At 47.2% G+C, this 26,571-nt stretch overlaps 1 protein-coding gene across 1 annotated transcript in view; it reads right to left on the bottom strand.

The window, feature by feature from the left end:
* Nucleotides 1-471: 471 nt before the first annotated feature.
* The window catches only part of Plpp4 (phospholipid phosphatase 4), a 67,888-nt gene continuing 41,788 nt past the window's right edge, over nt 472-26,571 (bottom strand). The window contains exons 2-7 of the mRNA XM_042054159.1: nt 19,034-19,142; nt 10,842-10,932; nt 6,481-6,544; nt 4,491-4,626; nt 2,095-2,319; nt 472-606 (exon numbers count right to left, since the gene is read on the bottom strand). Coding sequence (XP_041910093.1) covers nt 472-606; nt 2,095-2,319; nt 4,491-4,626; nt 6,481-6,544; nt 10,842-10,932; nt 19,034-19,142 — 760 coding nt within the window. The remainder of the gene's footprint in view (nt 607-2,094; nt 2,320-4,490; nt 4,627-6,480; nt 6,545-10,841; nt 10,933-19,033; nt 19,143-26,571) is intronic.

The following is a 26,571-nucleotide window of genomic DNA, read 5'->3' as shown; positions in this document are numbered from 1 at the left end:
CAATTATAGGTATCGTACTTTAGTGATGTTTTGTGATACTCTTGCTTTGGTACCAGCAAAGCTGCTAATCTTTCCTCACAAAGGGCAGATCGTCACTATAATTCCATGGGCTCTATGTCCCTTTTACAATTATTCATCCCTGTCATTGTAGAGTAAAAGCCACTCTGGACAACAAGTGGATGAATGGGCATCTTGATGCTCCAGTATAGAGTGACTAGAGATAGGAGCAGTGGCTGGAAGTGGCTCACGTGCTGACACCTGGATGCTATTGCTCTCACCAGACGGGGAAAGGAGTTCTTGACAACCACTATTTTTTTCAGGACAGAGGTTTCTTGACAGCTTGACAGGACCATGATTTGCTATCTCCGACTTCTCCCTCCTCCCAGAAACTGAACTGATACCCAATCAAAACTTGAGACCAATTCCCTGTTCCAAACACCCTCCTATTCAGCCCCTGTAGAAGGTGCAATGCTAACTCTTCTTTAAATTCTCAATTTCAAACCACTTGCTCTGTGCAGTTGTGGTCCCTGCTCTTCCAGTCAAGGAAACCCAGGCCGTCTCCCAGAGCAAATCTCCCGAGGATGCTGCTATGGGCTTTGCTGCTCGCTGCATGAGCACACCACACTAGAGCCATTCAGCTACATAAGGGAGATTCAGACCAAGATCTTTTGTTTCCAAAACAAACTGATATCTGTTCTTAAGACTGAAGAAAAACCAAGTGTTCACGGGGATGATATGAGAATATGGAGGACATCCAGCTACCAGCAATCTGTGAATAGAGGAGCCCGGCCCACGTCTCTTTAGCCTGGGATCCGCCTCATCCAGCCACTCAAGTCTAGACTAGAAAACTGATCTTGTAAGGAACATAGAGTATTTGTAACAAAATGGGTCCACTGAGGAGTAAAACGTCACACCAATCATGAGTCGTCCTAAGAGTGACAGTAAGAAACCCAGGGCACAGCACCAATGGCTTTCTCTTTGGATAAGGCAGCTCACTTCAAGCTAACACTGCCTGGTCACAAGTAGGGGAAAGAGCACAGATGCAAACAACGTCATCAAAACCCAGAGACTGTGACGGACATCTTGTCTGCCAGCAAGACCGAACGAACATCTTAAGGCGCATCTATAACAGCCTTTGCCCAAAAGCCTGTCGAGCTCATAGCCCTGCCAGCCACATCTGCAAGGCAGGCAGCCAGAGGAAGCCTGTGAGAAAGCCAGCCAGCTTTTGGCAGAGGAGGAGAGAACACACATCTAAAATAAACATTTCCTTAAGACTTGTCTACTAATCTCTAAGGCCCATAGTCTGCCCGCTTGAGGTATGCACATGAGAGCTACTTCCTGCCCAAGTTCAAATGCACCAGCAGACACTAAGCTGTGCTACGGTCCTCAGTCAAATGTTTGAAAAGCCAGGATTAAGAGTTTCTATTTTAGGAAAGGTTTTATGTCCTTGTGATCTTAAATTTTAAAAATTCTTTAGAATGTAACATTAGCAGTAAGTCTTTGTGGGGGGGGGCAGAATGTAATCAAGAAGTATAATGATAAGAAGATGGCTCAGTTAGTAAGGTGTTTGCCATGCAAGTATAAGAAGATGAGTTAGGATCTCCAGGTCTGTATTTTAGAAAAAAAGAAAGCTGGGCATGGGGATGCATATCTAGAATGCCAGACCAGTAAGGCAGAGATGTGTGGATCTCTGTAGCATTTTATTCAACCCCCCTAGCCCAATCACTGAGCTCCAGGTAAAAGCATAAGGTGGAGAGTAACCAAGGAGGATACTGCATGTCAACCTTTAGACTCCACATATGCAACACACACACACATGCATGTGCACATAAACACATGATTATATACACCCATGTGCATATACACACACAATACATACATTTACAAGAAACAACACAACACTAATCAGAGAAGACTTGAGTAAACCTACCCACAATGAAATGGATGGAGAACCTATAAGAGCTGACTGCCACCTTAAATACTATTCGAGATCCCTTAAAACATTACAGCTTTGGAACCCCTGATAGTAAGTAAGGGCATAATAATCGAATATAGCAGGAACCCTTGCAACTGGCACCTGACCACAAAACATACATTCACATGAACTGTGACCTGAGAATAGCAAAGTTGGAAGGAAGCACTCTCTCGTTCTGACCTAAGCCCAGAGCAACCTTGGGCTACATGTTCTTCTATCCCCATGCCCTGGCATAAGCACTCCAGTGGCATCACAAAGCAGTGTGTGGTGGCTCTAAAGCCCACTCTTTTGTGCTTATGGCATTGGATCTGGCTGTTTATAAACGTCCTAAGCTGCTGAAACAGCTGTCACAAATATGGTAACAGAACATACACTCATTCCCGAATAGCTCTGGAGACCAGAATTCCTAAACTGAAAATGCAGACATCAGCAGGGCCACACTTCTAGGCTCTACAGAAGAACCAGTCCTTCAGCATCTTCCAGCTCTGGTGGATCCAGGTGTTCCCTGTCTGCGGCTGCATCGCTCCATCCCGGGGTGTCTTCACTTAGTCTTCTCCCTACCTCTATCTCCAACATCCTCTGCCTGTCGGGGGCAGGAGAGATGGCTCAGGGGCTAAAAGCACTGGCTGCTCTTCTCGAGGACCCAGGTTCAATTCTCAGCACCCACATGGCAGCTCACAACTGTAACTCCAGTTCCAGGAGATGTGATACCATCATACCAATGCACATTAAAAAAAATAAAGTTAAATAAGTTCTTAGAAAAAGAACATCTGTCATGGGTTTGGGGGATATCCTAAATCCAAGAGTTTACCTTAATATTCTTAACTTATGTCTTTTTTTAAATTCCCTTTGGTAATTAAACACCAAGGTTTCTTTAAAGCAAAAAGCATACATGGAGAATGGTTAGAGTGGTCAAGTTATTTAACACATCCATTTTCTTATGTAGTCAGGGTGTGTGTGTGTGTGTGTGTGTGTGTGTGTGTGTGTGTTGAGAACTCCTGAAGTAAATGCCTTGGAAAATTTCTAATATTTATTACAGTATTATTAACTACAACCCTTTAAGAATAATGCCATGTTTATAAGTTCTCGGACTAAGCCTGTGTTTGCTTAGAGGAAGAGGGACAGTATTCAACTTGCCATAATCTTAGCTGTGGAGAAGGAAACGAGGCATTAACTAACACAGCATCTGAACACTGTATTGCAGGAAATCTTCAAAATGCCGGAAACACCACCATGCCCGAGGCGGCCTTCCTCAGGTCAGCAGCCCACCCTGTCTGAGCCTCGTTGTTTTATGTGTAAGAAGGGATCAGCCCCAACCTGGAAGGCTGTAGTGCTGCAACAGGGCTGGCAATGATCCCTTAGAATGTCCGTCACTCGCATAGCTCACGGTATCTCTGGGGAAAATGTCCGACGTTTCTCAATTCAGCCACTAGCTGGTACGGTGCACCTTTAGCACAGGATTTGGGGAAAATCCCATTAAGATAAGAGGCTTGCCGAAAGTAAATAACGGATAGACCCATGGCAAACCAAGGACTTCACAGTCTGGCAGGAGCCTTTCCCACTCTAGGCAGTCAGTCGCATGCAGCCTTAGTCTGTCTCCAATAGCCCAAGATTCACAACATCACAGACAGCCTGCTACGCCTGTGGACTTCCAGGGCTGGATTTGGTCTTATCTGGTGTCCTAGCACCAATGCCTGGTGCCTGAGCATTTGATAAACACCACTCAGTGACTGGAAACACCAGCCCTGGTCATAAATGACATAAATGGCAACCCGGAGAGCTACGGTGACAAGCCCCGCCCCCAAGCGCCTTATAAAACAATGGACCTCCACCTTCTGCTTTGGGAGGTGCTCTAGAAATGTTCATAAGCATCCCCTCTGACTTTAACCCTCATTTTTACTGAGAACGGAGGCATTCCTATCTCCATTAAACACAGTGGGACCCGAGGCTCAGAAAGGTGACTTTAAAGTGTTATGACCTGGCAGAGGCAGGATGTGCCACAATTCAGAGACCCGTGGCTTTCCTGCTCTGCCATGCTGCTGCTGGTTCAGACTAGTCTGTGTGTCAGGCTGATCCAGGCTCCAGTGCCTACCGTGAAGCTATATATTGAGGTGCATGTGAGCACACATTTTCATAGGCATCGTGTGTATGTATATGCATACATATTATATATATGTTCACCTTCATTTGAAAAAATACTAGACACAATGCCGAATCGAACAGAAGTGTCAAGGAGCTTCACAAGTTCCCTTTGCACTGTCATACCATCCAGGGGTGAAGTGTCACATGCCACATTCTTCCAAGCTCACAGAAGCAACATATGCAACACTAGGTAAAGCCCAAAGCCTTGACCACCAGCTCTCATGACCGCCCCTGGAATGTTATTTTTCTCAGCCATCCACCCCACAGTGAAGAAAACTGCACGGTGCTGACATTCAGGTACCAAAATCATTCTCTTCATTTAAGCACCCCCCCCCCAAAAAAAAACTGAGCAGGAGAACAAAAGCGCCCTCGCCTTGGACTTACAGGAGGAGTGGATGCTGGGGAAGCTTTTGCGGCCCTCGGACACCAGGTCAGGGTCCCCCGTGCAGTGCATCTCTGAGTTCATCACCCCATCTGGAAAGCAGCGGTAAAAGAAATCGGGGCGAGGTCTACAAAAGACACCATGGACATTTTCAATATACAACGCTGCCATCACAACGAACCCCAAGCTGATCCCTCCCCCCCCCCCCACAACAACCCCCACCCCTCTGCAAGGCCCCTCTGTTATCAACAATGGGAGTTTCCCCAGAATCCTCTAAATATGTTTGCTGGGGGCATTCTCAGGCTTTGGGATCAGAAAGATCGGAATTGGAGCTAGTTTTGCAGCCAGAGGGAGGTCTCAGGCTTCCCCACTCTCATTTCCATGTCTGTAAAGGGAAACCAGTACCCGATCAGAGCTGAGGTCTTGAGCATTAAGTAGTGGGACTTCCTGAGGTACCTAAGCATGGTGCCAGCAAAGCAGAAAGAACGTCCTATCTTGTTCTGCTGTTCCACCAAGCTACACCCTGCCCCCCATTTCTGAGAGTCCGGGACATGACACCCCTACATGCCAAGTTTTGGTGACCAGTTGCCTTTCCTCAAGCAGTGGCCCTCAGCCTGGCTGGGAAACTTGACGACTCAGCCACACAGTATGAGGAGTTCAGTAACCTAGGCTGGTGTCTCCGGCCTAAAGCGCAAATGGGACAGAGATCTCTGGGGGAAAGAAGGGTGGCTCTGGCCCTGAAGCCAAACCATTCAAGGGCAACTACGGCTAATATTAACTTATCCTTGAGTGTAAGTGCAGGGCCAGGCACTGTGCATTCACCATGTCATATAATGCCTATGCCAATCCTTGAGGCAGGGTCAGGGGTCTGAAGGAGATGACACTCCTGCCAAGGTCACTTGTGGCAAACACAAGCTGCAGAATTGAATCCTGTGCCTAACATCTGACCACATGTTTGAATGCCCTACTCAAGTAAGGATTCCAGTGTGGTGTGTCAGCCCACTACTCTATAGGAAGTCAGCCGGTATCGCTGTGTGGATAACACGGGAGAGGCCTGCTAAAGCTGTCAGCACAACTTGCTTTTATCGTGCACACTGGGTCACTCCTGTTACGGATGGATTCACGCACTGAACCTCCTAGCTCTGGGATCTATCGGACCCACTCTTATGCTACGTTTCTTGGACCCAGCCAGTGTTTCTCCAAGGCAACGGTTGTCCACCTACCCAACCTCAGGGGGTAAGCCCCTAGAATCAGCATTTTATCTGGATCCCAAGTACATGCTAAGCATGGAGAGATCCAGAAGGGCATTGCAGTATAGGGTCTTTTATTAACCCAGGTTTGCCCATCTTCCACTCCTTGATGCCTAGCCTAGCACCCTGTTGCTGAGGTTGTAAATAGAATCTCGTTTATTTAAGGCCAGGAACTAGAAGCTGGAGCTCAATTCCACTGTAGTATTGAGAGGCCTTCGGGCTTCTCATCTCCCCAGAGAGACTGACTCTCTACCAGAGCAGCTGGAGAGCAGGGAGAGGAAATGGAAACCAGACATCATTTCTCAGGAGCAGTAAGAGGAGTGTGGCGGAAAGGCAGATCTGAAATGCCAACCCATACATCTCGCCCCAAAGGAAACTGCAATATAGAAGTGATCTTATTAATTTGCTAAAGGCCAAAACTGACAAGTGCAGAAGCCCGGCCTGGTGCTAGGAAAGCAATGGATGGCTCTGGAAAGGCCAATAGCTGGCTTCGGCCAGAAGAAAGTGTGGTCAGTCAGCCAGTGGACACTCTCATGCTAGGGAACTCCTCCCTAAAATAGTGAGCTCATAATTCAAAGGAAAGAAAAGCTGTACTGAAGGTCAGAAATCCCAGAAGGGCAACAATTTAAGGGAAAATCGGACACCCTGGAATCTGCCCTACCCAGTGTCATGGTTCCCATGCAGGCGAACTTGGTAGCATAAGCCATCATTTGTTTCTTCTTGGAACTTACCTTCCCACTATTAACTTAATAGTGTTTGTGCAGACTCCATTCAAAGCAAGAGCCAAGGACACCGCTACAAAACAAAACCAACAGACAGAAAAAAAAATAGTTGGATTTCGTATTTAAAAAAAAAAAAATCATCGCTATAACCACCACCACCATCACCATCATCATCATCACCACCACTGTTGTCTCCATCACCATGGTGACCACCACCATTATTATGACCATCGGCCCTCACTCTCCTTACTGTCGTTGTCATCACCTGTAATTACGCTTAGTTTATGATCACAGAGTTGTTAAATAATACTTTAGAAACATAGTGAAGCTTTGTTGCTAGGGCAAAATATAATTGGGGAAGGACTATGGAGGTTGTCCCATAAAATGCCACATTCCTATGATATGAAATCCTTCCTCCTTGACCAGAATTTTCAGCCTCCCAAACAAACCCATCCATCACTTTCTGGCCTGATATAAGCAGATTTAATACAATGGCATGTAGAATTTCTTTTACTAGTAGCAAGACACATAACTTTTTTTTTTTTATTTCCTCCTGGCAATTTCCTCAGACATAATTTGAATCAGTGCTGCTGCCAGAATCCTTCTGAAGAGCAGGACAGCCTCGCCAGGCCTCTGTCATCCTGACCCATCACCTACCAACAGCTGTCCATCACTGTTCCCAAGAGGGCAGAGAGTCCAGAAAGTAACTTTTGTCATCTAAACCAGCAAGAATTTCTAGAATACATTATTTTAAAATATACAGCCCAGGAACCTTCTCCAAGCAGCCTGGAAACCTGCTAAGATAAGGGGCAGACTAAACACAAGGGGCAGGAACATGAACCAATATCCTTTCCTATAAAAACCTTGACCTTCCCTGCTACAGTTTGTTAAGAAGACTTAAGAGGTACAGTCGTCACGGTCAGTGTGATGAAGGCCAGATGTCTTTCATAAGCGACAGAAACTCAGGGAGGCACTCTTCTGCTTTGCTGAGTAATAAAAACACGTGAGCTACCATTTCTCTTTGGCAAATATCAGCTCCTTGATACCAGCAGAGACTCGTGTAAGATGGCTGTAGCAGAGGGGCGTTTTTGGGAAGGCCCTGCCTCGAGTGATCCATTCTCATCAAGGCAGACAGAGGAGTCAGTCTACAAGCAGAAGGTGCTGTGGCCCAGCCATCACAGCCACCAGCGTGCACGCTATTGAGATGAAGACAAAGCCACCTGCTTTTAGCCGACTGTGTTGAGATGAAAAGGAAAAAACTAAACCCCTGAGTGGAGATGGAGCATTCCTGGCCGTTTATGAACGGAGTGGGGAAAGGGACAGGCCCCTGCTGGAGAGCTGAGCATGAGTCAGAACCACAGTACTGCCTTCAGAATGTCAAATGGTCCAGTCTGACAAGCCTGGCTCTAAGTCTGGAGAACGTGGGAAGATCGAGTGACTGCAGTCTCTACAAACAGATCTTTCCTGCCAGAAAGGCCAGCTCCCTTCTCCTCCACAAGCTCAGGGAGGAGGTGAGAGGCCTCTTTTGCAGAAGAGAGAAAATCCCCTACACTGTCTTGGCTGAGTTCTCCCAGAGAGTCCTGACCACATACAAACTGTGAGAAAGCACAGAAATGACAGCGGTGGGCTTTGCCATTAGGGTTGGTCCTGCCGTGCTTTCTAGGGGAGTTCTGTTCTTTCTTATCCTGGGAGCACAGCCTCAGTGAGGGTCAGCCATCTGCGAGCAAGCATTACTGGCTGATCTTTCATTGTCCCGCATAAGTCTCAGTGAATTCATATACAGCGCCACTGCTCCAGAGCCCAGTACACCTCATACACACTCGGGGCTGAGTGGGCTTGCAGACAGTACAGTCTCTGCAAAGGTTTGAAGTAAGTGAGCTGGATAATACCAGCAGACGCGCTGTATAATCCACATGCCTGAAAGAGACGGAGAAGGATGGGAAGCTGGGGTGACGACATTCGGGAGAGTGCGAGTTGCTTCAGCATCCTGGAAGTACATGGGACTGATTAATTTTTATCTGAATGATGTGGTTTGACAGGGTACTGACGCAGGGACCTTTGTGAGGTATCTATCCCAATATTCCTCATTCTCTATATTGAAGGCAGGGCTCTGATCAGATGCTTGGCGGCTGGGAAGGCAGGAGAATGCATGGCCCCAGGTAAGAGTTCTTGCTGACTAAGGAGAGCCCCACGGGTCTAACTCATGCGGTGTTTTAACAGCATCTGACAGCACCATTTTGACTGTTGGATCAGAAACACAAACAAGACTGGCTGTTGAAGAAATTCAAAGTGGCGTTTCCTATGGGTTGGCTTGCTAGGGGTTGGTTTTGAGGGCATTGAGGGTTATGGGCTTGCCAGAGGATTTGAGAGCTCTTGCTGCTATCATTTATGCAGTTTTAGGCAGTCCAGTACTCCAGTCTTTCCATACCAGAGTTCCTGGCTAGTCTGTAGCCTGAACACCTACAAGCTAGATGCTGTACAGGGAAAACTCTGCCATTCTTGTCTGTATGTAGCAGAGGGGAACTCTTGGGGCTCGGGTGTAAGTGTCTGGGTTAAAATCTTCTAACTACCCTCAGTACAGAGCAACATGACAACAATCCTCCCATCCCCAAGAGAGTTCTGAATTCCAGGCTTGATTAGAAACCACCACCTTGTTTTCTGATGTCGATGTTTAAGGTCGCCCTCCCGCCTCCAAATTTTCCTTAAAGCGTGGGTTGTTTGCAACCTCTGTGCACACTGCTGGCTTTCCGTCACTTTCTGGACAGGAACTCATTGATTTCGGCAAACAGAACAGCCAATAATTCCTTTTTAGTTACCGCATAGGAGGCAGAGTATGGTGCTCAATTTTGAAGTGTCACCCTAAGGGAGATTTAGCCAGGACTGAAAATGTCTAGAGGAGGTAGCCAGGGCTGCTTAGAGACGTCACAGGAACACAGCTCCATAGCCTGCAGTAAATTATAGCCACAACCATGACAGTCATTCTTACCTGCTGTCATTTATCTTGGGACTCTATGTGAGGGACCAACTACAATATAAAGTGAGGTAAGGGATTCTCAAACCAACAGAGAGGATGCCCAAGAAGATGCTCTAAGGACCACAGTAATAGCCATCCAAATACTTCCCTGCCACTAGAGTCAGGTATGGTAAGGCGCCGATGCCCCACCCCACGAAAATGTTTAAAACTTTCTGTCCAAAGAGATCACGGTCATGTGACCAAACTCTCAGTCTACGGGTTAGCAGCCCAGAGCACACGCCTGACCTGACAGAGTGAGCCTGTAACGGCAAGCTGGCCAGAGTCAAGATGGCTTTGCTTTCAGCCTGGAGAAACAACTGAGTCGAAGTCTCCATCTGGGAGACTGGGACCAAGAGGCTGTGAACATAGTGGTGGCCACCAGCATAGAGCAGTCAGATGTGCAGGGGGAAAGCAGCACCATTGTGAGCCCAGGCCTCACAGGAAGCAAAGGTCTGGGGCAGAAGAAACTGAGTCCCGGCAGGAGAAGAGACAGGAAATGGAAGGAGGTGAGGAAGGGCATGTTTCAGGCAGAGCTGGTCATGAGCGCTTGACATCCCAGCTCTCTCCCCACTGCATTCCCAGGGGGCACTGCTGTGCTATCCCCTCCTTTTCTTGGAGTTGATAAAATTGCTTATTTTAGCTCTGTCTTTAAACCCAGTATTTACTTGAGCTAATTTGAAAGGGAAACTTAACATTATTCTTTCCAACCAGACAGACTTAACTAAAGCTTGGTTACGTAAAAATGGCCTCTATTCTTCGTCCTTGAGACACACACTCTGCCTCATTCACGCTCCCTCTCTGAGAAAGAGAGGAGTGTCATGCTACGCTTTTCTCTCTATAAGCCCAGTAATTAACAAATACATCCCCTAGAGAGGAACCTCGGTTTCCAGACTAACCACCCCAGAGGATGGTTAAGTGCACAGAATATAATAAACCCAAGCTTGAGCATAAAAGTCTAGATAACTTATTTAAAGTACATATTCAATTTAGTTTTCCAGAAGATTAAAAAGCTAGAGATTTAGACACAGGTTATATTACCTTGGTTGCTAAAACATCCCAGTAGGAGGATTTACTGACAAGCTCCCCTCTCTGTATGCATGTGTGTGCATGTACGTGCTTGTGTGGTCCATGCACATGCAGGCACACTGGGCACCTTCTGAGAATCTCTCCTTGTGAGTGCCCTTTACTTCACACGGACTCAACACCTTCTAAGCTTATGTTGTCTTATTTTTCCAAAGTTTAATTTTGACCAAAGGAAAAAAATCAGTTGGGTGTAAATGAGATTTTTTTTTCCCAGATTTGATTATCTAATTAAGATCATTCCCAGCCCCTAAAGCAAGAACTGTGAATACTCTACCTAAGAAGGCTTCCTTAATTTCAGTCTTGTCTGTCCGTCGGATAATTTTCACCACACAAATAACAGCCAAGGGTGTGAGGAAAGAAATTGCCTGGAAGAAACAACAAATAAGCCCTCGTGAGGTCTCTGATTTGCTTTGGATGTGGCAATTCATAATTAGTCTCAGTTAACTTCAAATCGCTAGTCAAATGACCTTACCAAACTGACCTCAAACAAAGAAGGGCAATTTGTCTCTACTGAGCGAAAACACAGGCTTGGAAGACTGAAGGTCTGATTGCAGGTTCTAATTGATTTGTAATTGCTGGGAGCCACATTGAAAGTGGGAGCTTTTTAAAGAGTAAAGAATAGTGTATAATTATGATAGTTCGTTGGCAGCAGTAAACCCTGGAAACACCGGACGTGTGTGTGTGTGTGTGTGTGTGTGTGTGTGTGTGTGTGTGTGTGTAGGGGGTATGACTTCAGGCTCTGGTTTCACCTCCCTAGAAACATGAGAGGGTAAACCTTCTTAATCTTCTTAATGAGAGTCAATCAACTCATTCCCTTTTGAAACTTTTCTGTTGAATATCCATTTTTTTCTTTTAGGTTAGAAGGGAGTCCTTTCATACAAATTCTTCCTTCCCACTTCACAAGATAGAGAATCACCTGGAAGTCAAACCTCTGGATATGTTTGTAAGGGAGTTTCCAGATTGGGTTAGTTCACATAGCAAGGAACAGCCTAACTGTGAGCAGTACTATTCTGTGGGTAGGGTCCCAGACAGAATGACAAAGAGAAAGAGACTGCATCCCAACACTTCTCTCTCTCTCTCTCTCTCTCTCTCTCTCTCTCTCTCTCTCTCTCTCTCTCTCTCTCTCTCTCTCTCTCCTTCCTGACTCAGATACAACATGACCAGCCACCTCCTGCTTCTACTGACGTGACTTCCCCACCATCATGGACTGTATCCTCTCAAACTGTAAGCCAAAACAAATCGATTCTCCCTTAAGTTGTTTCTCGCCAGGTCTTTGACTATAGCAACAAGGAGGGTAACTAAGGTACAGCTACCAAAATACACATTGGAATGAAGGTGGTGGGGTCCACGTCAACCAGGCTCATCATAAAGCACCCTATGAGACCGTTCCTGTATTAGAAGTATTTAAGGCTCATGATGGCTCTGAGACAATTTCTTGGGTTCAGAGACAAGCCTTGAGACACACAGCTTATTAGCTAGAAGGCTGATCTTCTAAAGCAAGTTTTCTGCCTCCAGTATGGAGTTTCTTTAGTTACTGATGCCACCAGGAGGAAAAGTATTTACTTAACTCTTCATGTGTAACATCTCAGGACAACAGTGTCTGGATGGACCGAATACTGCATCAATCAGGAAGTGATAGGAAGGGGTGGTAACTATAGACCCCTTATGTTCCCACTTAGGAATTATTTAATGTGCTCAGAAGAGACATTACCTTTCACAGAAGAGCTTCCTCATAAGACAAAGTTATGGACGGAATTTATGCACATGACCATGACCTTTCAAAACGGCTTCTTCCCATTTCAATCAACTATTTTGGGCACTCCTCTTTGGTTTCTACCTTCAGAGATGACTTATGAGACACCAAAAAGCCTTCCTTCTTATTTGTCAACATGTCTTTGTGACCACGAGAGGTAGTAACTAATTTGGGGTTGTACCCTTAGTAGTTAATGGTGCTGGATGACATAGGCTATTTGAAAATCAACTGATAGAACCTGGAAGTCAACTGCTCATACCCGAATAGCCCCAGGGCTTGCTGGTATGGTGACATACTTATGTGACTGATCTGGGGACTGAAGATCATATTTTTTTAAACAAGTATTACAAACAATCCTGATGCTGTTGATTGAGAAATACATCTTCACATTCAGATCCTGAAAATCAACATCTGGATTATCACCTTCTAACAGCCAAGACATCAGTCAAGACTCCTGATTCTGCTGATTGAGAAATACATCTTCACATTCAGACCCTGAAAACCAACATCTGGAGTATCACCTTCTAACAGCCAAGACATCAGTCAAGGCTCCTGATTCTGCTGATTGAGAAATGCATCTTCACATTCAGACCCTGAAAACCAACATCTGGAGTATCACCTTCTAACAGTCAAGACCACAGCCAAGGCTCAAGTGTCCTTTTTGACTCCAAATGCAAACGTCAACCTCAGCAGCCTAATTATTTCCCATCCCTTAAAGCCCTAAGTATACATAGTTCATGCCACATGCTACCGAAAAGGAGAGAGCAACTCATCAAATAGTGACCTGTAAGGACAACCCCACCAAGTCAAGACTTAAGAGAATAACACAGAACAGAAAAAAAAAATGTTGAGAGACAACCCTAGCCGACATGCTCCCACGTGTGTAAACAGAAATAAAAATCCAAATAAAATACGGGGCTTTCCCATGAGGCCCCGAAGGCTGGTAAAAGGGATTTTAGAGTAGGATGTTTTGGTCCAAATAGGGAATAGAGCAAATAGGTAAGAAACATGCAGGCTCGCTGCCAGGAATGAGAGCTAGGGAGTCTCCAGGACCCATGGCAAAGACTTTTCTTTAAACATCATCCCCTGTCACAGATTTCTTGCTTTTAATTAGATCCTCCCTCCCCTCTGCCTCTGCCCAAACCAGCCTTCACTGTACCCACGCTGCAGCTTTCCTAAGTCAGAGCTGTTTGGGATCATTTTTATGACCACCAATCACCTGCTTACTGAGCCAGGGCCAAGCACAGGGTGGGCTCTGGGGCAATTCAGTTTCCCTGCTTTAAGAGCTCCAGGAGAGCGCTGCCACCTGACAGAGCACCCAGCTCCATCTATGAACAGAAGCATCTGTGGCCAGCTACAGGGTATGATCTCTCCTGTGTCCTAGCAACAGGAGGGACACCAGTCTCATGCCTTTGTCCTGGCCATGCATGGTGATTTGGATGAAAAGCCCTACATCAGCAGTTCTCAACCTGTGGGTCACGGCCATTGGCAAACGCCTATTTTTTTGATGATCTTAGGAACCAGAGCACCACTCAGTAGCAAAATTACAGTTATGAAGCAACAATGAAATAAATTCATGGTTGAGGGTTCCTAAGCCCTTCAGAACTATGTGACTTCCAATGGCCATGACCCACAGGTTGAGGACCAGTGTCCTACATCGTTTCATGCATTTGAATACTTGTCCCCAGTATGCTGAAAAAGTATGTCACTGGGGGCTTTGTGTTTGGAAAGCCACAAATCACCCCTTTCCTGCTTGTGGTTTAAGATGTATGCTCTGAGGTAGCAGAGAGCCCACACAGAGCAGGGATATATCTAGATTTACCATTCCCTCCCCCCGTTTGTTATCTGGTGTCTCATCATACCCCCCAAATGAATGTAGCACGTATTCAGAGTACACCCCAGGGTGCCAGGACCTCACATGGGATGAAAGTGGGCTCCACACTAACTCTCCTGACCTGAGTAGAGGAACTGGGCAAAGGGAGAGTTTTGGAAACAATAAAGAACAAAGACCCCGGCATCATGCCCAAGGAGTCTATGATCCCTGTCTCCAAGTGGGTTTCCCCCTTGAATACCCACCAGTGAATCCCACATAGGAAATGCCCCCAGTGTCCAGATTTTACTCCATCTAGAAACAGGGTCTGCCTGAAGCATGATGCTCTCCCAGATGTGTCCAGGAAAGGCAAGGCTTGGAGCAGCCTGTCTGCAGAGGGAGGCTGTGACCAGGGCAGGAAGGATTAACACCAAGGGAGTTAAGTCCACAGCATTCCAATGTCAGGATTCTAGTCGGGGAGGAGGCTGTCAAGGCTCATTCATGTCACAACACAGGGCCAAAGCGCCCACAGCTCTGGCACCTTACATAAAAGTGGGCAGCGAATCGATTTTAAAGACAACTCCAACGTACACAGACACCCAGCAAAGGGCCCACTTTGGGTAAGCAATGGCAACCTGTCACCAAGGGAAGGGCCGTCAAAAGCTTAAAAAGAGACTACAAATTAAACTGTCTGTCACCAGCACACTGTGTCTCTTCCCTTCCGTCCTCTCTCCGCACTGAGTAGCTCCCATCTTCCTTAAAAGCTTCCCAGAATAGGAAATCCTCCTAGCAAGTCATCACAGTGACAGGAAGATCCTGGGAGATGAAATCAAGTGAGTTCTGGCTGTAGCCAGAAGAGACAAAGAAAATGAGTTGGGCGATTCCTTGAAAGACAAGGGGAAAGTCTCAGAATCCTCTTCTCAGTCTCCCATTTAAGTCTAACCTGCTCTTCAGAGGTTTTCCAGCAGTGTTGAATGGCCCAGCTGACGTTTGTGTCTGTGCCCCCACTAGAATAGGAGCCACATCCTATCCAGGCCTGCATCCCTACCACCCAGCCCTGAGTACGGCTCACGACAGCTACTCCATCACTGGGTGGTGAGGAACAATAGTGATCGACGTTAATCCGAAGCCACTCATCACCTGGCTCCACCCTTGCCTCCTCTGCCCCCTCCCCCACCCTACAGAGACTTTCCCATAAACTCTGACTCAGTTCACCCGATAGTTACTTTCCAATAAACTCTGACTCGGTGGGCCTCCATGGCCCTTTACTCCCACTTTGGAGCCTTTATGTCTGCATTTCCTGTGTGTCACAGGCTGGCACCACCTCTCCACCTCACCCCAGTCCAAAGGTGGCATCACAGCATAAGGGCTTTTCAGGGTTCTGAGAGGGTCTGGTCTAGCTTCTAACAGTTGTAGGACCTCGGTAAAGTTTTTTTGGCTTTTCATCCTAAAATTACTGAGCTGATAAAAAAAAAAAAAAAAAAAAAGACGGTGCCATCGGAAATCCCGAGAAGCATTACTGAGACACTGCTCGTTATGTGACGAGCATAAGCGCTGTCCTCAGGAAACCGTGGCCACCGTGGTAGCTCGTGACGGTGGGGCTGATGTGGATGGGAATAGGTAATAGTGATGAGGATGGTGGTGAAGATGATGATGATGGTGATGTCCCCCCAGAGTTTAGCTGAATCTCCCCTTTGACCTTTCCTGAAGCGAGAACCCTCAAAGTCTGGTCAACAATTTATTAAGGAGTGTAATGAAAGAACAAACTCATGAAAACAGAACAAGGTAGACTCCGCTGCTGATCCACCTGCCATTTTCTTGGCAACCACAAGGCTTGCTCCAACCTCTCAAGAGAAAGAGCGTGCAACCTCCTTTTCAATTTTATCCAGTCATGTATCCAGAGAAAACCGTGCCCATAGGGCTAGTCATCCTAAATGTCATTGGCCAACTGGATCAAATTTCCACAACTTTCCAGGTCCTATTTTATATCAGAGTATATATGCAGGGTCCCTGAGGGTATGGTCTATACCTGACCTGACTTCCTGTTAAAAGGCAAGCTAGGGATTTTCTGAGGATGTCATTACCACTTAGTCTCCCTTTGACTACATCGACTCAATCACCAAACCTTTACTATATTATTTTTCTGGTTACATTTGACCAAAGAATTTTTGAAACACACAAACAAACACGCATGCATCCATGCATGTGCACGCATGCACACTGCTGACTTGGAGCCACTAATTACTTGAAAAACATTTTAGTTAGAAAGTTAGAAAATTCACATTCAGAAGAAAACATTCCAACCTACATAAAAGATCCAAGACTTTATGAATGAAAGAATGAAATTTAGGCCAGCGAGGTGGACAAGTCAGTAAAGGCACTGTCTGCCAAACCTCCACTACCTGCATGCATCCCACCACAGAACCCATGCAGAATGAGGAGAGGACCAATTCTCACAAGCTGTTCTCTGACTGTGACAGGCACAACGTGCCATGTGTGCATGCACATACTTATACACACACACACACACACACACACACACACACACCAGACAAGTGAGGCTCTAAGACAAACTGACCTAGATTAGATATCTGCGAGACTGTACGCTCCTCTGAACAGTCTTCTGTAGACACTGGGAAAGTTTTCCAGAATCCAAAGTTGACGAACAACAGCTCACATTAAGTTCTTAATGAAATCTAGGTGAACGAATCTAATCATAGAATGACAGTACTTTCCACCTGTGGCTGCGGGTATTTTACATGGCCCTTCTGCTCTCCTGCTGCTCTCATGGACTGCGCTGACTCTCGTAGCCACATGCATGAGCATCATCAACCACTCTTAACAAAGCAAAAGGCTGAAGTTGCTTAATTATAAAATTAGAGAGTGAGCCAGTGCATGGAGCCAAATACATGCTGATTCCTCAAGAATCACGGTACCGAACAACGTTTTGGCATCTTATCCAAACCTAAATAACCTTTTGGCATCTCATCCAAACCACTGGCGATACACAAACTGTCTCAAACCACTTGTGTCTGTAGCCAGGACGTTTGTGGCATCTGCAGCCGGTCTTCAAATCAGTCCATTGTTTAGAAATCTAGGCCAGAGCTACAAATTTCTCTCGCTGTCCCGTGTGAACATTCATCTCCAAATTGCATTTTACGGCACATGAAAAGCAAAACCCTGGGAAGAATGGATCTGAGTGATAAACAGATGTTTCCCCCTAATTGTGCTGTGAAGTCATTAGCCACACACTGGTTCCTTCATATCTAGGATTTATTGAGTTGGGATAGAATTGGAAAAGGATCGTATTGTAATATGTGAGTATTTGTTATGCTCTACTGCCAACCGACCCTAATAGTTCACTTTGCCTAAGATTTACAGAAATCTATTTTAGTTTCCAAGCTGAAAAGTAATTATTAAAAGCAGCTGTAATAACACCTGAAGGTTTGTGCAGTATAGAAGGCATTTCAATTGCAGATCTGAATATATTTCCAACCACAGTCGCTCAAGAAGCGTTCCTCTGTGAAATAAAGGGATTTCTTTCGAATTGCCCCATGTGTACTGCCACTGTTCTGGAATAGTCACCGCAGTCCCCAGAAGCAGAGGCATGATGATGGGGCAACAGGAGTCACCTTCAAGCCACTAGGCAGCCCGTCTGAAAGCTTTGTTATTGTTTCTGGTGGAGGGAGCATGCGACGGCTTCCTTTGCTACAGAATGGCTCACTGGCGATGCTCCAACAGTAACTGGGCATCAGTAAGGAGTTCCGGATGCTCTGGAACATTCAGGGCAGTCTCCAGGTGGACAGAGGACCTCCAGAGTTGGTACGTGGATCTGACACTGTCATTCACCAGCTGCGTGGCTTCAGGAAAAGTCCCTCCTCTGTCTGGAAGGTACTTCTGATCCATAAGCTGTGGCTAGTAAAGACCCCTTCCTCTGTGACATAGGCTGGGACTGCATGAGGCAGACTTTCCATAGGCACTGACACACAGGGAGAAAAAGTAAAAGGCTGTAGTTGCCACGTGGGAAGAGAAGGAGATAAAATAATCCCATTATATCCGCCAGCTGCTTGGGTGTTTGCTGAGTTGTTCTAGGAGACGGGCACAGACAATATTTAGTGGTTAGGCTATGGGGGAGGCTTTTTTCTTTATTTGTGCCTGGGCGTGTAATGTACACATGTGTATTTCTGTTGGCATGTATGTGTGTGCGCATATGTGCGTGTGTAGCGTGTATAGAGGTCTCTAGTTGAAGTTGGATGTCTTCCTCAGTGGCGCTTCACCTTAGATATTGAGGTAGGATCTCATACTTGATCCTAGAGTGTACTGATTTGCCTAGTCTGGCTTCCATGCTTGCTGAGGGTAGTTTGCTTCTGCCTTCCATGTGCTGGGATTACGGGCTGGGCACCACACCCACTCAGCGTTTACTTGAGTTCAGGGGATCCAATCTCCAGTCCTCCCATGGGGCAAGAACTTTGCCTAAGAAGCCACTCCCCAACCCACCACAGGGTCATCTTGTCAGTGGTCAGCAACTGCCTAATCCAAACTAGACGTGTGGTTAGCAAAGCTCTCTACATTGACTTTCAGGCTTATCCTTAAAGGAGAAGGGGCAGGGATTCTTGTCACTAGCTTCCAGCCTGTTTTCACTACACTGTCAATATGTGGAAACACTCACCATAAGTCAGGTAAGCAAGTCTGCTCTCTCCCGAAGTGTTAGACAATCACAATGTCCCAAGTGAGCCATCAGGGCCCCTCTTGATCTGGAAGCGAGTTTTAACTGGGTGGATCACTTTTTTCTTTATTTAAAGTTGACTAATGCCTTCAACAGGGCTTGACCAGTGAGGATCAAAGCCCATTTGGTTCAGGGTTGGAACAGTGGACATACCGGTCACCAAATCATGGTACTTACAAACATGAGGCGCGTAGGTATGTTGTCTGACTGCACCAAAGGATTTTTATAGAGCCAGATCTCTTCCGGCTGGATGACTCTCTGGAACGGATCCAAAAACTCTGTAAAACTGAAACAAAATGAAGAAAAGGACATGAAAGCCGAGCATTCAGCTGCTGTGGACAGACCCTGGGAAGCCACTTCTGCATGCCCTTAGGAGTCTTCCAGACTTCTGGGAAGGGGAGAAACAGCCCCAAGTGATGATTCTCAGCCAGGTCCAACTGGACAAAGACAAAGACACACTGAGACTGTATAGTCTTCTGTCCCCCTGGCAGCAAGGACCTATTCTTGGTAAGGAAACAGCTCTGACACTGTTTTACAAAGACTCTAAGAATTCAGGCTCCTTACGTGAGCTGAAAGTTCACGTGCCACACAATGGCTCATGTGGGGTCAAGGCTAGGCCGGCCACACAGTGTCTGAGAACAAAATGGGTCTGAGACAGAAACAGGACTCAGCTGTCTCCCTTGACCTACCCAGGGGACAAGAAGTGCCCTGCCCTCCCAGTTGTCACCCAGATTAGGTCACGCTGCTGCCACTCCCTCCACTAGGGGGCAGAGGAAGGATGAGGAGACAGGATGTCGTTGGACTGCTAATGTGCTAGCTCTAGGCATCTTTCACCTTCATCTTTTCACCCTTGGAGAACCTGTCCCTGCCATGGGAAGCCACCACACTCCCGAGCCTGGGCCACATCTTCATTAGTTGGACCACGGAAAAGCAATCATTAAAAAGGGAAGTGGTGGGAGTGTGGGAGACAGGCAACAGGAATTTACTTTTTTAAGATTTCAGCTATTAACCTCTGCCCAGCCTCTCCAACCCCCATCTCCACCTAAACCTCATTCCGAATGGTTTCAGGCACGAATGGCTGGGGGCCAGAGCATCAGGAGGTTCCAGTCTTCCACTGCCAGGCTGAGAAATTTTGATCCTGAGCTAATAGGCTGGGACTCGCCAAAGCGGTGCCCCTGGCAATGCGATGCCTGGGACCTGGAGAAGAGCAGAGGAATGGAGGCAAGAGGAGAGTCAGGGGCATACAACTACCCCAGTAAGAGATGCCTGCAGCGTGGCCAGGAGCATGCATGAGAGGGCATGTGGGTGGGCAAGTGGGCGTGGTTGAGGCCCAGTCCAAGCTTCTAGTTTTGGATACTATGGACCAAGATGAGGAGTGTGGGGTGGCAGTTAGAAGAAGAGGAGGACAGCTTTACGATCCTCCAGGGGCTTTTAGAGTACCTAGCAGCCTTAGTTTTCCCACAACCATCCCTGTTTTAGTCCTGGATCCAGGAATTCCCTCTGCCATAGGCAAAGGGAAGGAAGGAAGGAAGGGAGGGAGGGAGGGAGGGAGGGAGGGAGGGAGGGAGGGAGAGAAGGAGGGAGGGAGAGAGGAAGAGAAGGAGGGAAGGAGGGAAGGAGGGAAGGAGGGAAAGAGGGAAGGAGGGAGGAAGCAAGGAAAGAAAGAAGGAAAAAAAATGAACAGTTACCCAAGATCCAGGTCCTAGCCAAATTGAGGACCTTACAACCTCAATTTGGATCCCAAACTTGGGTGTCATATGCTCATGGTCTGTCGGTATCTTTCATGCCAATTTTCAGCAGTTACCCCACAAGTCAGTGACTATAAGCTGAGAGCCACCAAGGATGTCTGACCCACTGGGAGGCTTCAATACTGTCAAACTTACTGTTACATCCATTCTGAGCAGCTTCACAGTATATTGTAATCCAGCGGACTGGCCTTGCAGTCAACTCGACCGTGCATCTAAAAGAAGCAATTCCTGTCTGTTTCTACATGCCTTCCTGCCCTTCCTTCTCTTCTCCCTTCTCTGGGCCTTCACCTCTAACTGCAGGTGGGGTCCAATGCTAAGAATCGGTGTACTTAGGGATTCTAAGAAGAGGTGCCTTTGACAGCTCTGCTCAGCCCTATGTCCACACCACCTCCACCTGGAATGCTGAGAGTCGCCTGGCACACACTTACCAGTATAGCAGTCACTGCCATAGAAACCAGCCAAGCCCTCACCAACCTGAGCCCAGACTGTGTCTACTGCAGAATGGGGTCCCACCTGTGCCAAGAACCTGGTCTGCAAAGCCGTCATGGGCCCTATGTACTTTCTTCGAGGGAAGATATGCCAAGCACCTCTCTGGGAAATAGGAAACTGCTCCCGGTCACAGAACCCGCACCATGAAGCTGCTCTCCACACTACTGAGTAAAGCACTGCCCTTGTGGGCTGCAGTGTACTCGCCCGCAATGGGGAAGCCAAAGCTGGGAGGTGGGTGAGAACCTTCTAGAGGCTTGCTAGCCAGATGGACAAGCAGTAGGGACAGGCCCTGGGGATGTGAATTTTAAACTATTCTCTTGGTGCTCTGCCCCAGCGCTGACCCAGGGATCCCTGAAGAGCCTGCATTCTTGACTTCATGAAACTTGATGATACAACCTTCATCCTTTACAAATCCCGCCGTTTCAATCCAGTCCTGGCTCTGCAGAGCATGGGAAGTCCTTCCCTTAACACCCCAATTATCAGTTTCCTCATCTGTGAACTGACCCTGTCTTACAGAACTGGAATAGAACTTACATAGAAAGAACACACATGGAGACTGGGCTGAAACCCAGTTGGTAGATGCTGGCTGGGCACACACAGGGCCCCGGGGTTCTGTTCCTATCAGCTGGGAGATGGTGTGCACCCTATAATTCCCGGTCTCGGAGAGTGGAGGCAGGGGGATGAGTTGAAGCAGACTGAAGGGCTAGCCTGGACTGTATGAACAAGGAAAGGAGAAAGGAAGGGAAAAGGGAAAATAGAGGGAAGGGCAGAGAAAAATTAAAAGGCTGGGAAGAAAAAAAAGGGGGATTTTGAAATACACAGAATCCCCAACAAAACATAGACAGAAAAGCTAGTATTTCTTTTCCTTTTACCACCATACTCCAGTCTCGGATGTGTGTTTCCTCTGGTTTTTAGTATTTTCTTTGATGGTGTCACAGCCTACTCCCTGCTCCCGGGTGTTTTAAAAGCATTTTTTTTTTAAAAAAAAAAAAAACGAAAGGCAACAAAGCTTACTTAAAAGATGTTTTTAGGACATATAGGCTGTTTGTGAGAACTAAAATTTTTAGAGCATTTCTGATTACTGTGACTCTACAATAAATCATCCAAAAATAATTTATTTCACTCGCGAGCTTCTGGTTTGGGAAATTCTGGGCATCCGGCTGAAGAGTTCTTACTTCACTGCTCTCTTACAATATCTTAGGACATCGGCTGACACTAGCTGTCTGAGGGCAGCATTAGGCCATCCACCTAGATGGTGCCCACCAATGACAGCCTGGCTATAGCCAAACTGGAGTACCAACACATTGCCAGCCATCTGCGTGTACTGAAAATTCCAGCATCCAGAGAGAAGTAGGCAAAAGCTAGCTGACTTTTCCTGATCCAGCCCTGAGGCTCATATAAGCCCATTTTCAGGGTTTGGATATTGATGACCCCCCAAGGGCTCGGGTGTCTGAACACTTGGTTCCTAGGAGGTGCCATCATTTGGGGAGGGTGTGGAAGCTTTAGGAGGTAGAGGAGGAAATGGGTCACCGAGGACAAGGTGACATTTGTTTATTTATTTTTACTTTGTGTGCCCTAGTGTGTTGCCTGCATGTATGTCTGTAGGAGGGTGTTGGATCCCCTGGAACTGGAGTTAAAGACAGTTTTGAGCGGCCATGTGGATACTGGGAATTGAACCCAGGCCCTCTGGGAGAGCAGCCAGTATTCATAACCACTGAGTCATCTCTCCAGTCTCAAGACTTAACATTTACGGGCTCACCCTGTTTCCTGTCCCTGGTTTCCTAGTGTGTCCATATATAAGTGAGCAGCCGTAGGCACCTGCCACCACATCGCAGAGCTGCTTCTGTGTGTTCTGCCATGATGGACTGTACCCCTAAACCGCGAGCCAGAGAAGACCCTTCTTCCCTTAAGGGTGTTGTTTGCCAAGTGTTTGGTCGTAGCAATGAGAAAACTAATGGATACTATCCGTGTGACCACACGTATGGGCAAGCCTTAAAGTTAGCCTCAAGGGAGGGAAACAGATGCCTCCTCCTGACAGATATTGTAAGTCCTGACTACAGAAAAGCAGGTGGATGCAGAATACGGCGTCAGCCACCACTGAAGCCGTCTGCCACCATAGGGTGTTACTAACTGTGATGCTTCCACAGCCTGCTGTCGGAGACCCCAGAACCCTGACTCCGCTCTTCTCCACAAAGCAGGCCACGTGGCCAGGAGACTTAAACACATCACTGTGCAGTTTCCTTCCCGCTGTCGATGTCCTGGGTACCTCTCTCTGTTCCTGTCTGTCTCTGTCTCTGCCCCCTCTGGTGGTGTTCAAGCACACATGTGTGCATGTAAGATAGAGGTCCAAGATCAACTCACCTCAGATACTGCTCCTCCCACGCCCCCTTGTGTTTGGACACAGGGCCTCTCAATGGGACTCGGAACTTGTCCATTAGGCTAGGCAGTCTGGCCAGCAAGCTCCGGGAACCCACCTGCTCCACCTCTCCAGCACTGGGGTCACAAGTATGTGTCACTGCACCCTTCATTTTAAGAAGCTAGCGCGGGAATTGAACTCAGGTCCTTATGCTTTCCTGTCAAACACTTTACTCCAGTTATATCCCCAGCCCACGAGATTTACTTTCTAAAGGTCAGGTGCGACTTTTCTAAACAGTTGCCAAACACTGAGACTTTGAACAATCTCTCACTGTACCTTGACTAGCTGCAGCCAAAACACATCTATCAGGCAAAACGTATCTCCTGGGAACAACAGTGCTAAGAAAGATAGATGTCCCTTCTCCAGCCACTGGCGTCGGCTTCAGAGAATCCAGACAGGAAGGCAGCTGCTCAGAGGACCCAGGGTTTATAAACGCAAATGGGGTCAGAAGAGGGCACACAGAGGGTGGAGAAGCCTGGAGACTCAACAGTGCTTCCACAGGAAGGCACAGCCAGCCCTGGGGCATCCTTCCACAGGTACTTTGGAAGTAGACTGTAGAGCAAGAAGTACAAACTCTGGTTCTGGGTCCAGGGAGCAAGGAGCTTGCTGCACACATGGAGACCTGAGCTCCAACCCCCAAAACCTCCATCAAAAAGCAAGGCCTGGGAGTGAGCACCTGTAACCCCACCACAGAGGAAGGCAGAGACAGAAAGATTCCTGGAGCTCACGCACCAGTCCCTTGGCCTACTTGGTGTGTTCCAGGACAGTGATAGACTCTATCTCAAGAAATAATAATAAATAACCAAAGTTGGCGGCCATCTAAGAATAGCTGAAATTTCAGCCTCCACATGTAACTATACACAAAGGGTACCTGCACATATAAGAACATGTGTGCACACATGCACACACACACACACACACACACACACACACACACACAAACCTTGCTTCTTCGTGAGCTGTGGAGGTACTGTCTCTAGTTACCTCATAACCAGGGCTCACTCTGAGGACATCCAACAGTATGATGGGTCATAGGATCCCATACTTTAATGTGCTCAGGAAATACATGGGGGTCTTGTGACTACAGATCCAGGTACAAGAACGCATGGGAGCTGGCATTTCTAGAAAGCTTCCTTCCAGATGATGGCATGATGTTTATCTGTAGGTTATGACCTGAGGAGTCTGTCTCAACCTCAGACCTGCAATCTGAACCCTAACTTAGCATACCCTAGGGGGTCTGGGGTGCTCGCTATGAGTTGAGACTCCGTGCTCTCAGTAACAGCCAGGGTCTCCTAACCCTGGCCATTCAAGAACCAGGTTGTCTTGTGCTATTACTTCTCTGTAGACAGAGAGTAGCCCCTTTGGAGCTACTCTGATTGTTTTAGAAGAAATTTCATGTCATTTTAATTATAAAAGCAGCATGGTCTCCCATATGCCTGCTAAGCCTCAAAATAAATGCAATATCACAGGATGACTAACTAGTCCTGCAGAGTGTGACCACGGTCTCTGAACAGAAGTCTGTCCTCTCTGAGAGGGGACAGAAACGTGGCCAAGGAGGCCCTCCCATGCTGCGAGGAAGGTCATGCCCACATCTAATCACATTCATCCCATAAAGCCTTGAGTAGCATCTCAAACCCCACTGTGTCACGGAGACGGGGGGATGCTGCTCCCTGACCGCTCATGAGAGAGTTTGAAGAATGGAGAAAACACAGAGTACGTTTTCACAGACATGATCCTAACCGTATGCTCAGAGATTCTCTCCATGATTCATGCAGAACTCACGCACAGAGCGTTTGTTTAAACCTCCCTTACGCGCATCGCTCACACCCACAATGAACATACACAGACAGCACGCACAATCCAAATGCAGGCACATGCATCAAAACAGATTTAACTGAGTGGGGAGCGCGGAGAAGAGGAAACGCGCTAAAATTTACTGAACGAGAAAAAGAGGCAGAGGAACCAATGACAAGCAAAACACTAAAGAACGAAGGAGCGAGGCCAAAGCCAAACAACAGAAAATTGAACCTTTTCCTCTGGGGGGAACGTCACCCCCTCCTCCTGCCTTCGTCTTTCAGTTGCTTGACTCTTCCAAGCAGCAGGTGCAGTTGTGGGGGGGACACACTACCACTGTGGCTGTCCTAGTCCTATCACAGGCTGGTCACCCCTAGGTGATCTCAGATGAGGGCCAGAGTCTAGAGCGGCACAAGATGTGTCGCTGAGTTCACACATACTCACGAACTCACACATGCTCACTCGCATACACACGCTCCTGTTCCCTGCGGTCAGTCCCATTCCATAGCTTAACTTGGCTTCAGCACCTTATCCAATGCACAGCTGATTCTATAGGGAGGGCACAGCAGGAGACGGTTTTTCTACCATTGCCTAGCAGAACTTAGAAATAGCGAGTTCCGGGTCAAGGGGCACTGATGTCTTTTCTACTACAAATTCTCAAAGCTCTAGTTTTCCTACCCACCAGTACATACATAGCTCTTCCAATCTGTCCATGGAACTCTCCTAAGATAAGCGGATGCTCTAGGGATTGTAGGTCATGCACTTAGAAGCCATCCCTTCCCCACCCCAACTACTCCAATTAGGCAGAAATGGGCACTTGTCTGCTCATTGACTTGGTCCAAATCTCCAACTCAGCACTTGCCTATTGGGTGGCCCAAGAAAGATCATTTAACTTCTGAGAGTTCACGTCCCCCACCCCCAGTTCCTCAGGATGACCACATCTTCCAGGGCTACTGAGAATATTTTATTCACAGTGTTAAATGTTAGGAGCTCTAAAATTCCCACCATGAGAGGTGGTTGCTTGTCTTGACAGTGTGAACAGCCGTGACTCCCATGGGAGGATGACTCGGTCTAAGCTGTCCTCCTCCTTCAAGTGGCCCCGAGGACAGTGGGATTGTATGTTGGGGAGGGGCTCAGACAGAAGAATGGTTACAACCGCCACTTGACTGGCCATCCAGTGAGCCACCTGTGGCCCAGAAAGCTGCTTCCAGACCCTGAAATCTATGGGGGAAAGACCTAATGTGTGCTAAAAGGGCTTTGCAGGTGAG

The sequence above is a fragment of the Arvicola amphibius genome, chromosome 1 (genome assembly GCF_903992535.2).
Source record: "Arvicola amphibius chromosome 1, mArvAmp1.2, whole genome shotgun sequence".
Classification (NCBI taxonomy): Eukaryota; Metazoa; Chordata; class Mammalia; order Rodentia; family Cricetidae; genus Arvicola; species Arvicola amphibius.
This window is presented reverse-complemented; position numbering and strand designations above follow the sequence as displayed.